Genomic DNA, 12,423 nt, shown 5'->3' with positions numbered 1-12,423 from the left:
TTGCAGAAGGAATTTGGTCTCCAGCTAGTAAAAAAACATTTAATACTAGACAGAACGATGCGCACAGCTGGTGCAGGCTGTGCTGATGGACGCACCCAGGCCTCTGTGAATTCAGTCACGGAGTAACTGTAAAGACTTGGACCGCTGTCCGATCAACCTCACCAACATGAGGAAATTCTTAGGGGAACAGTGCTTGGAACACGCCTGTGATCACTGTATGGACTCTGGGGGGGTGGAGGGCTCCTGCCAGCTGTAGGCACACTTGTGAGTATCTTGGCTTTAACATTTCTTTTTTTTTCTATTGCTTTCGATGTGGATAAAATGATTCATTTAACAGCTATGAAACTGTCAGTTGCCGGTGAACACAAAGGCTTGTACTGTACTTGTAATGTGGTCACTGCTAAAATGCATCATGATTGTCTACCAGCTTTATAATTGTATTGGTTATTCAGAAGTAAAAAGTTACTGACATAGACCAAGAAAGCAAACCATGTGACAAGAACAGGAAAGCCAGTCATATGAGGAGACCAGGAAATCCAGTCATGTGACAGGACAATGAAAGCCAATCATGAGACGGTACCAGGAAAGCCAATCAAGTGGCGGGACAAGGAAAGCCAATCATGTGAGACCAGGAAAGCCAATCATGTGAGGAGACCAGGAAAGCCAATCAGGTGGCAGGATCAGGAAAGCCAATGAGAGAGAGAGAGAGAGAGAGAGAGAGAGAGAGAGAGAGAGAGAGAGAGAGAGGGCGGGAGGGAGATCTATTTTACATATCGACACAGTGCATGTTTTGCAGGTCTCCTCACAGAATCACTGGTGAAATAATTAGCGCCACCTGTGGATCTTTTAAAATGTGTCAGTGAGTAATGAGTGCACCTGTGCACTTGCAAGGTGACCTGGAATACGTGAACTGTGTGGGGTCCTGAGGACAGAGTTTAAGAACCACTGCCCTAGAGCATAGGACTCCTGACCAGGCTATGATGTCACATGACTATCAGGACCTGGAAGGTGCTGCAGCAGCCAAGAGCAGGTAAGCCACCAATCAGCCACCAGGGTGAAATGCAGACAGACAGTCTTACCCTTTGTTTTTGTTACGCCAAGCTACCACACTCTGCGTTCCTGACAATTAGGTCACTAAGAAAACTGTTCCATAATGGGGCAATTCTGTAATTCATGGGAATTACATTTTATTGTCCTTATAAATCCCCAAAAGTGATGTCCCATTTAAAAGCAGCTTATGGTTTTCAGAGAAGAATTACAAGTGTTCTGTAAAATGTGTAACATTCTAGAATAACTGGCAGAGAAACAGGCGATATGTGCCCCATAGGGAATATATGCTAGCAGCGCATCCTCGTACACCAGACCAGTGAGAGTTGTACTCTATTCATTGATTCCGCTGAATGGAAAAAGGCTTTGCTTTATGTCTGTGTGCCTGTAAGCATGTGCTACACTGCGCTTCTCTCATGGCACATTGTCTATTTACAGCACAGCATTTCCTGGAACGCTCCTCTATACACCTAAAGGACCACTACACTGAGCATACAAGTCCCCTATTAACCACTTGGCTGGCACTTACGTATGAGATGTAACTCTGTGCATCCCCCTTGTGTCATGGAGAAAATGTGCACAACAGATTTCCTCCTCAGGCCCCCTATGAGTAATGTTGCAGTGTATTCTGGACCTGATTCAGAGGTGATTGCTGCTGTACTAATTTGCAAAATGTTTGATCATCGAATGACTGAGCATGCAGACGGATATATAGCGCACTATGCATGATGCAGGTGTGGCTCTATGCATGGGCTAGCTGTCATTATACCATGACTAATGGGGAACATGATGCAGGTGTGGCTCTATGCATGGGCTAGCTGTCATTATACCATGACTAATGGGGAACATGATGCAGGTGTGACTCTATGCATGGGCTAGCTGTCATTATACCATGACTAATGGGGAACATGATGCAGGTGTGACTCTATGCATGGGCTAGCTGTCATTATACCATGACTAATGAGGAACATGATGCAGGTGTGACTCAATGCATGGCTAGCTGTCATTGCACCATGACTAATGGGGAACATGATGCAGGTGTGGCTCTATGCATGGGCTAGCTGTCATTGCACCATGACTAATGGGGAACATGATGCAGGTGTGGCTCTATGCATGGGCTAGCTGTCATTATACCATGACTAATGGGGAACATGATGCAGGTGTGGCTCTATGCATGGGCTAGCTGTCATTATACCATGACTAATGGGGAACATGATGCAGGTGTGGCTCTATGCATGGGCTAGCTGTCATTGCACCATGACTAATGGGGAACATGATGCAGGTGTGACTCTATGCATGGGCTAGCTGTCATACCATGACTAATGGGGAACATGATGCAGGTGTGACCCTATGCACGGGCTAGCTGTCATTACACCATGACTAATGGGGAACATGATGCAGGTGTGGCTCTATGCATGGGCTAGCTGTCATTATACCATGACTAATGGGGAACATGATGCAGGTGTGGCTCTATGCATGGGCTAGCTGTCATTATACCATGACTAATGGGGAACATGATGCAGGAGTGGCTCTATGCACGGGCTAGCTGTCATTATACCATGACTAATAGGGAACATGATCCAGGTGTGACTCTATGCACGGGCTAGCTGTCATTATACCATGACTAATGGGGAACATGATCCAGATGTGACTCTATGCATGGGCTAGCTGTCATTGCACCATGACTAATGGGGAACATAATTCAGGTGTGACTCTATGCATGAACTAGCCGTCATTATACCATGACCAATGGGGAACATGATGCCGATGTGACTCTATGCTTGGGCTAGCTGTCATTATACCATGACTGTGACCAGACGCCTGCCCTTACGCTCTGGCTACGCCCTTTGGGTCCACAGATAGCGGTTCCTGGTCTCACAGGACATGGCCAATAGGTGATTCCCTGTTACTGTCAGCAACGGCCTGTTACTGACTCCGCCCACTACGCAGTGGGCGGGGATATCGTTGCCACCACCAGGCACCTACTTAGGCGATACCTGGAATCACCGTTACCTCCTCAGGCCCAAACGCTGGCACCTGAGTACTACCTGCTGGAGTGTGTGCGTAGATTCGCTGCTGACACCCCCCGAATAGCGTCCCCACTGGTCACGGACCAGACCTCTGCTTCGGTAGCTGGAACAGAGAGGACCCTTGTACCCAAAACAGCTCGAGAACAGAATTATTGCAGTAATTCTGTTGGTCGCAAGATGAGAACGGTTGTCTTGAGGCAGAAAGGTTTTATTTGCCAACAGATCTTAAAAGATCTCTTCTCCTAGGAGGCACAGCATACAGATGTTACAGCAGTCAAATCAGCTAGGAGTACAACTTTACACAGGGCAGAAGCCCTCTTTTTATGCTACTCCAACCAATCACCTTAAGTGCATGGGACGTGCATACATTGGGCACATGCACGTACAGCATTGTCCTTATGGACAGAGGGGAGTGGTTACTCCCAAGCCACAGCCCACCTGGGGGGCTAGGTACCACCCAGGTGCCGGTCTGTCTGGCTAGGGGAAGGTTTCCCTCCAAAACCTACTTCCAGGAGCCTGCCAGGGGACCAGCTGAACACCACTAGCCTCAGCTTGTTAGAAAGGTTATGTTCCCTGCAGCTCCCAGCTTGGAGGCTATCTGGGAAAGCATTTCGTTTTTGGGGTAAAGACTGAGGGAGGAACACAGGACTCTGGATTCCCCTGGGACACAGAAGTTACAGTAAGTGCACTTTTCCTTTAAAAAACTGTACACACTGAACCTGTGCACTGCACATGCTCCAAAAGCCACACAACACATTTTAAATACATTAACAATATATTTGTTTTACACTGTGCCTGCAGCCCAGGAAAGCCATCCGAGGCTCCTTTGCCAGTGCTGGGAGCTGGCTATCTCATGCTCCCAGCCTGCACACAGTACCCCCCAGCCACTTCCCCCTAGCCCCAGCGCGCTGGGGGTTAATCGGGTGATGCCTCACTGTAGCCTCCGGTAACGAGCCAGGGTTGCAGCACACCCACATCCCTGCTGCCGGCTCCCCGTCTCTCCCACCGGCGCCCGGAGGTAATGCAGCACTGCCTCCTGTGCGTCGGAGGTTAAGTGTGCCTCACTGCAGCCGCCAGAGCTGACCCAGGGCTGCAGCATACCAGTGTCCCCGCTCTTCCGACGCACGCCAAAACTCCCAGCGGAAGTGCCGGACTATACCCCAGCTCCCCTTCCCCTGGGGGGGACCCAGGGGTGTACCTGGAGTGTGGCCGCAGCTGCCGGAGAGGGACCGGAGCCGCGGCGCCCATGCAAACCAACCAGACTGGTACACATTTAAACAAGCGGCGGCTAGCGCCGAGTACATTTTGAATTTTGGCGCCAAGCGCCCTTTGTCCATGATGGCGCCGCGCCACGGAGGGTTAACCCCTTCAGTGGCGGCCATTAACCTTGTGTGCCGGGATAATGGGGAACATGATGCAGGTGTGACTCTATACATGGGCTAGCTATCATTATACCATGATTAATGGGGAACGTGATCCAGGTGTGACCCCATGACAATCTCGAGTCATTCGTTTTCTCCACCGTGGCACCTTTTGCAGATTGCGGACTTGGACAGCAGCATTTACGTGTAGGTGTAATCCAGATACTCACGGTTGCAGGTCTTGGATTTGACATGCTCCAGTAAGTGATCTTTCGAGATGGCTTCAGTACAGCGTTGGCATTTTCCAAAGGATTCTTTATGATCGCACTCGGTCAAGAGATGATCGGTCAGACTGGCAATTTCTACAACCTGGTGGAGAAGGAAAATGCAATATCAGTGAATATTCAGAAAACTCCAAAAAGTGTAAAAATAGTATACAGTACATCAATAAGCATATGATTCCACTGAGGATAATGTCAGTCATCGTATATATGCTTTCAGTCAAGCTGAACAGTATTGGGAGAGCTTGTTGGAATGTGGAATAGGCCCCTATTGTTACCCGGCCATCCCCAATCAATATATTTCTATTAAGACGAGCCCCAAACAACTGCTGACAATCGGCACAAACCAAAGCCCATCTAGCTGCCACCTTTATTTGTGCTGCCATAGACCAGGCATGTCCAAACTGTGGCTTTTCAGCTGTTGTGAAACTACACATCCCAGCATACCTTGCCACAGTTTAAGCATTCCCTAATAGCAAAACTGTGGCAAGGCATGATGGGACTTGTAGTTTGACAACAGCTTGAGGGGCATAGTTTGGCCATGCCTCAAATAGACGATTACATTTGGTCCAAAATCTGGTGCACTTAATTACTATGGAACAATAAACAACCACCAATACAGTTACAATACATAACTGGCCAGTCACCGCATTCTGTTGTGCTGCCATATGTATGCTATGTCATACAGATACATGGGGGCAGCTACACAAGAGAGATATTAGCTAAAGTGCAGTAAGTAAAATCTGAGGATGTGGATGGACCAGGGTTGCCGACTTTACAAGCTCCTCTCCGGGAGAAGCCCGGATAGGAGACTTTCAGCATAAACGTGACATCATTAAGCCCCGCCCCCATGCAGGAAAGTTACTCCATTTGTCTATCTCCATGGTGGGGCAGGGCTAAATGACGCGATTATGACGCTTTAGCCCCCTCCCCAGAGATCTCAGACATAAGGTAATTTAAACGCTGCAATCAGGGGCGGGGAGCAGGGGGTCCCCCAGAATCCGGGAGGGTTGGCCACCTTTCCGGGGGGGCCGGGAGGGTGACCCGATTTTCGGGACCCTCCCGGCCATTCCGGGAGGGTAGGCAACCCTGGCGATGGACAAGTGATGGATTTATGGAGAAAGAAAGAAGACGTACTGTAAAACCTGGTACTATATGATACACAATATAAATCACAGAGCTACAGGATGCGTTACCTGCTTGCAATGCTCACAGCGTCTCAGCATCGGACAGTGCTTCCAGTAATGGAGGTCCAGGCCTTCCTCAGTAAAAGACTCATCTCTCTCCCCACAGAAGATGCACAAACTATAGACAGAAAGTGGAATACAAAGGATTAGTTGTGCTACCAACAGACATGACAAAAGCAGGAGGTGGAAGTCCTGTTGGCTACAGGATATCTGGCCGCTAGGTGGACACTATGAAGAACGACATAAAGGTCAACAGGGATTATTTGGACACATGAAATAGGTCGACATGGCGAAGGTCGACAAGCATTATGTCAACAATGGGAAAATCGACAGTCAAAAGGTCAACATGTGTTTTTCACTTTTTTTTTAAAGCCGACTTGTGCCGACAGGCGATACTTCATACAGTGTCATCCACTAGGACATAGTGGGAGAATATAATAGTGTACCGAGAGCAGTGGACTTTACTATCCAAGTGGACAAGGATAGGGAATATAATAGTGTGCCCGAAGCATGGCGAGCGAAATCCGGGACAAAAAACGTGAATAACTTCCCATTGTCCAACTACGGTAACGCTTGTGTCATACTCTATAACCCATGCACTATGATGTCATACTACCAGGTAGCCGCTGCTCCTCATCAAACACTATCACTGCGGATATGGCTTACTGTCCAACATTCTCCCCGTGCTGCTTCTAGTCACACAGGACAAATTACTGGTCACAGCCTGTATAGCAATTCATACACAACCTGAGAGAACGGTTTAGAGAATGAGCTCTGGAAGCACACATTGTACTTTATATTCATTATCACTGTATTTCCTGTCTTCCAGCATGTACATGTACATTACCATTCTATGGGCTATCAGAATATCTTTCAAAGGTAAGGGAACCTTTACATTGACATTCAGTAATCTTACAAATACGCTGAAGATGATTCAGGCCTGCCCCCCCATACCAATGCTTGCAAACAGCTCAGCGACTATGCAAGTTGCCGAAGCCATTCGCATAGGGGGGCTGCACATGCACATGATAGAGCATGGGCATGCACAGTCTCCAAAATATTGGGAGGATGCCAAAATCACAAATTTGCAAGTCAACAAGAATCACCCCCAATGTGTGGATTTCCAGGTTAGGTGCAAAGTGGCTGTATGTGCGTGATGCCACAGAAGCCTGAATATCACTAACGAGAGTTTACATACTGCTTAAGCCAGGATCCCTGTTAGTATTGGACCCATGCTAGGTGCAAGAGATCTACCAGAAACCGTCTTCCTTACCCTATCGCACGACTCCAAATCATAGGTAATGCAAGTTATACCCTAGGACACTGACACAAAGCAGGACAGCTTGGTGACATCACATTATCCCCGCCCAGTGCACGCCCATAAATGGCCATTTCACGGAAAGACAGAACCGGCTAAGGATGGAACAAAGTAGATAGAATTGGTAGATCCACAGAAACAACATAGCACGATAATACTGTACTTACTTATCTAAGTAACTAGTAACAGAAGAGCGGTCATCTGTTTCGGTGTTAGGTGACAAAGGCATTTTCTTGACACGATCATCTTAAACAAGAAAAATATAAAAACCCAGTCATTCGAGAAAATGGCCATTTAAATACCATTAGAGAGCAGTCAGTATTACAATGTGTACAGCGCATGTGATGTGCTGCTTATGCTGGCCATACACTAGACGATAATTTGTACCAATGCACAATTTCGAAGGGCTGTGCGATCGATTGTGTGTACATCGTGGTATATCGGTCCCTCAGGTCAAGAGATTGAGTTGGTTTTTGTGATCTGTTGTTCGATGGATCGTACGACCAGCCTAATATGACGGTCAGATTCCCTGGACACTCCCACCCCGCCTCCTCTAGCGCATGTGACAATTGATCCTATGCGGCAGCTGGAGCACCTCATGGATAACAAAAAATATGCCCCAAATCGTGAATCCAGGGCTGCCTGGGAGTTCAAGGGAAATCGTGACACAATCAGAATCGAAAGCTGGTCGTTCTAGTGTATGGCCAGCTTAAGTGACACACTGGTACAATCTGTCACTTACATTAGCAGTGATATCTAAGCTATTCCTAGTATCAGACAACGGATAACCACATGCTGTATATCTGGAGCTGCTACTGCTGTACATGACATGACTACTGCAATACCTACAGATGTGTCCTCACTTCCTGGCTTTCTGGTGCCCAGTTTGACTGAGCTTCTCCAAGAGACATGGGGTACCCTGTATTTCTTTATGGTTTGCATCTTAGTCTGATAACAGATGCAATGAAAAGACTCAATGGGTATCAGAGACACTGGTCTGCGACTTCAACTTCACATGAAATGGTTTTACACCAGGTTTGCCTACCTGACCCTCTTCTTCAGGGAGAAAATGCTCTGTTCCTGCGCTTCCCTGGTGATGTATGATTGCCATCACCTGGGGTGAAACGACTTTGTTATCAATTACCTAGCTCACCACAGGTGATGGCAATCATACATCACCAGGGAAGTGCAAGAACAGAGCATTTTCTCCCTGAAGGATAGGGTCAGGTAGGCAACCCTGTTTTACAAATGTACAAAGTCGCAGATGAGGCCGATTGGAACGGGGTCCCAAGGCTGTGGCTTATTCATCGGAGCGCTTGTAACAACAATGTCACACAAACTTATCAGTGTAACCTAGCAATGAAGCTGTATTACTCCAGGTAGTTTAATTCATGTACTGTAGCTAAGCTGCTCGGTGCGGCCGGTTCGTACAGGACCGAGAAGGGCCGTTTGGCACAGCTGAAGCAATAGTAAGAGGTACATCTGTACTTGAATTTCCATTCTGCTTGCTAAAAGACACAGGTGTGAGACCTGTGAGGTCATGTATCTGAGCTGTGCTTGATGAAGGACACAGCCAACACCAGTGCTCTGACACACTAGGGGGATGGGTAATGGAACAAACTCTTAAAATAAACTCTGTTGATTCAATGGTATAAACCACATTTTTATATGGTGACTAGGTGATTCATTGCGCCCTACGGGCGCTCTTCACACCGTCGTAAGGGGCTGCGCCCCCTAATTTGTGAACGTTTGTATTGTGAGAAATATGGTTAGAATTGTATGAAAGATGCCTGTATTGCAACTTGAGTTATAGGTGAAATGTGTTAAATAGAGAGCATATGATTTGGAAGGGGGTGTGTATTGTTTTGTTTAATTAAAAAGCAGTTACAGAGTAAGATGGACATTGATAGTGTGGATGGTACAGTGACATTTGTGGGTGTGTGTGTGCAATAGTATAGTAGGGTGTTTTTGAGTCAGCGGCTCCCCACTGGCGGAGGTCACAACACAGGAAAACGGAGGCTGGGTAGTGATAGGGGTGTGTGGGCATAAGGGGGACTAAAGAGGAGGGTGGGAGACACAGTGCAGCTTCTGCCAGTGGGTGAGGGTCCAGCGTGGCAGTACAGGAGTACAGGACGGTGGCCCTGAGTCAGTGTCTCCTCCTACTGGTGGGAGTTAGGGTGCATGAGAGCAGGAGGCTTGGCTATGAGGCATGATAGGGGTATGTGGGCAACACAGCGTCAGCGACTCCCCAGTGGTGGAAGTTATGGTTCAGGAGAGCAGGAAGCTGGGTAGTGATAGGGGTGTGTGGGCATACGGGGGACTAAAGAGGGGAGCAGGGGTGCTGTGAATTGTGGGAGGGGCGCGGGGGTGCCGTGAATCGAGGGAGGGGGCAGAATTGCGGGAGGGGGGGCGCAGGTGTTGGTGAATCTCGGGAGGGGTTCCGCAAAGCGCAGGAGTGGGGTGTGAATCGCGCAAGGGGGGGTTGCGAATTGCGGGAGGGGGGGTCGCGGGGGGTGCCGTAAATTGCGGGAGGGGGGGTCGCGGGGGTTGGGTGCCGCGAATCGCGGGAGGGGTCACGGGGGGGGGGGGGTGGGGGTGGGGGGGGTGGGGGGGGGGGGGGTGCCGCGATCGCCACAGAAAAAATCAACACAAAAGGTCAACACATGTAAATGTTGACATAAGTGTGGCATTTCATTGGTGTCCATGTCGACACATGAGAATGAATATGAGACCATTCAAAAAACTTTTTCATTTGTCGACCTACAGCCATGGGGAGGGGGGGTGGGGGGTTTGCCGCGAATCCCGGGAGGGGGGGGGGGGTCGCGGGGGTGCCGTGAATTGCGAGGGGGGGGGTTGCCGCGAATCGCGCGCGCGCGGGGGGGGGGGGGGGGGCTGCGGCAAACAGAATGCGGTTGCTGGGCGGGAAGGAGGGGGGGCAGGAGGGTGACCAACTCATCTCTTTACTCCGGGACACATATTAATTACACAGGTTCTGTGGCAGTTTAAAACCAGGTGAAATGGAGTCTTGAGGTGTGGCAGTTTAAAACCAGGTGAAAGCCAGCCACAGAACCTGTGTAATTAATATGTGTCCCAGATTAAAGGGAGGAGTTGGTCACCCTAGGGGGCAGGATGGCCCATTAGCATATGGGAATGCCCAAGGTTTCATGGGCGTTCCCATGAGAATGCTGGGTGTTCTTATGTGAATAGTCACTGCGCGCACCCTTTTGCCATTATAAATGGGGCAGATACCACAAGGATGCAAATGGATGTTACTGTGTAACATCTGTTCACAGGCCCTGCTGGCGGCCGGCCACCATTTGCAAGGCAAGGGTTGGTTGACTCGCAAGGGTGCGAGTCAACCAAACCTGATGAATGAGTCAACCAGAATAACCCCCATAGTACAATAGGCCTCTTGTGATCCTTCCCTAATATCTTAACATAGGACAATTCCTACTGTTACTGGGGAGTACTGAGACAGGGTGTGGCTACCTGCGCCTACAATCCCATACGCAATAAAGATGGCATGTAACAGAGCGTGGGAACCCCCGCTCATTTACTAATTAGCATTATTGGGGTTTCTATGGGCACACCCATAGAAACACTGGGCGTACCCCTGCGAACGCAGGCATGTCAATGCCTGCTTGGGGCTGGCGGCTAACGTGACATAGCGCCCGCCCCGAATTCGGCCATCTCTGCGAAGGGGCCACATGTGAGTAGATGTGCAAGCATACAATTCGACTTGCATACTAATGTGGGGATTCCCGCAGCGGGGTGTTCGGTATTTACCTGCCCGCCAGGCTGCGAATATATACAGCTGAAAGAACCGGTCTGAATTAGGCCTGAGAGAGCCAGATTCCTCTCTAGTTTCTGCGGCGAGTGACACAGAGAGAGAGAGCGGACGCCCTAATAACTGTCACGCATGCGCTGCGATCCCAATGTGCATGTGCCAAGGGGTTGCTGCGATCTCACTCGCAGTGTGGACTTAATGGGAAAGTGACTGACCGGAAGTGACCATTTGGAGCGGTTTATAGAGTGTTTATGGGGAATGCTTGGGAAAACGCACCTGTGCAAAAATATGGCATCTGAGTCATCACTGCGCCCATTCTGCCTAGCGGCAGACCAACTCTTAAAGTGCCCATACACACTGCGATGGAACGGTGCGATGCACATACTTTTTGTACTGCCCGCGGATCGCATCGCATGCAAGACGCATGCATTGCAATGCAGCCCATAACGGGTGCGATCATTGCACCGTGTATGGGCACCTTTAGCCAGACGTCTCTTGCTGTCGCCTATAGTCTTACGAATTTGTATGCAAGGTCTCCGGTGGGCGGCAGCTTCACTTGCTGACTTTAGCATTTCCATAGCATAGAAATTCACAATTGCATTTGTGTACAAACATAAATTAGGCCCATCGATAATTAAACAGCAATCATCATTACTGGAGATGACCTAACGAAGGAGCATCATTTGCTGTATTGTTCAAGCACAGTAATGGCTAACCTTGACACTCCAGCTGTTGCTGGACTACACATCCCAGCATGCCCTGCATCAGTTTTAGCATGGCTAAATTAGTAAAACTGATGCAGGGCATGCTGGGATGTGTAATTCAACAACAGCTACAGAATCCCCTTTGGTCAGTGAAAATTTGGAAATCTTCCCTTCCACCCCTCAATAAAGATATTTCACATAAGCAGGGGGTACTCACCAACTTTTGATTTGTGCAATTGTTCTTTCCCCTAAAAAAAAATGCAAAATGTAATTTTAAAATATGATTATGAGTACACAGGAGCCTGATTCAGGCCCATTCACTAAGCAGCATACATTTGATGCTTAGCGAGCTGGATAAAGGCCGTCACCCACCCACCACCGTGTAAATGTCCCCTACGGGTCAAAAATCATTCAATGGCTGCTGACCCTACAAATGACCTTTTATTTTTACCTGTTCGCAAATAAAAGACAGACTGGACGAATTTGGTGACGTCATGTGATGCACCCAATGTTTTTAAGGGCACTCCCAGGGGACATCCCCCCCCCCCCCCCCCCCGCCCGCCTCTGTGTGGATGACCTCGGTGAGTGTGACACAAGCGTATTTTCGCATGCACAGACCCGCACCATCGGTCCCCGGTCCGAATTCGCTATTTAGCAAAATGAAACAGAATCAGGCCCAATATTTGCAAAATAGGAACCCATCCTAAA

At 48.8% G+C, this 12,423-nt stretch overlaps 1 protein-coding gene across 2 annotated transcripts in view; it reads right to left on the bottom strand.

Annotated features, from left to right (window-relative positions):
• CEP104 (centrosomal protein 104) overlaps positions 1–12,423 on the bottom strand; it is a 101,749-nt gene that overhangs the window by 23,246 nt on the left and 66,080 nt on the right. For both annotated transcript variants that reach the window (XM_083163016.1, XM_083163017.1), the window contains exons 16-19: positions 11,933–11,963; positions 7,392–7,470; positions 5,916–6,024; positions 4,669–4,807 (exon numbers count right to left, since the gene is read on the bottom strand). In XM_083163016.1, coding sequence (XP_083019142.1) covers positions 4,669–4,807; positions 5,916–6,024; positions 7,392–7,470; positions 11,933–11,963 — 358 coding nt within the window. The remainder of the gene's footprint in view (positions 1–4,668; positions 4,808–5,915; positions 6,025–7,391; positions 7,471–11,932; positions 11,964–12,423) is intronic.

The sequence above is a fragment of the Crinia signifera genome, chromosome 19 (assembly GCF_055691185.1).
Source record: "Crinia signifera chromosome 19, ASM5569118v1, whole genome shotgun sequence".
Classification (NCBI taxonomy): Eukaryota; Metazoa; Chordata; class Amphibia; order Anura; family Myobatrachidae; genus Crinia; species Crinia signifera.
The sequence above is the reverse complement of the archived record's forward strand: the minus strand, read 5'-3'. Positions and strand labels throughout refer to the sequence as shown.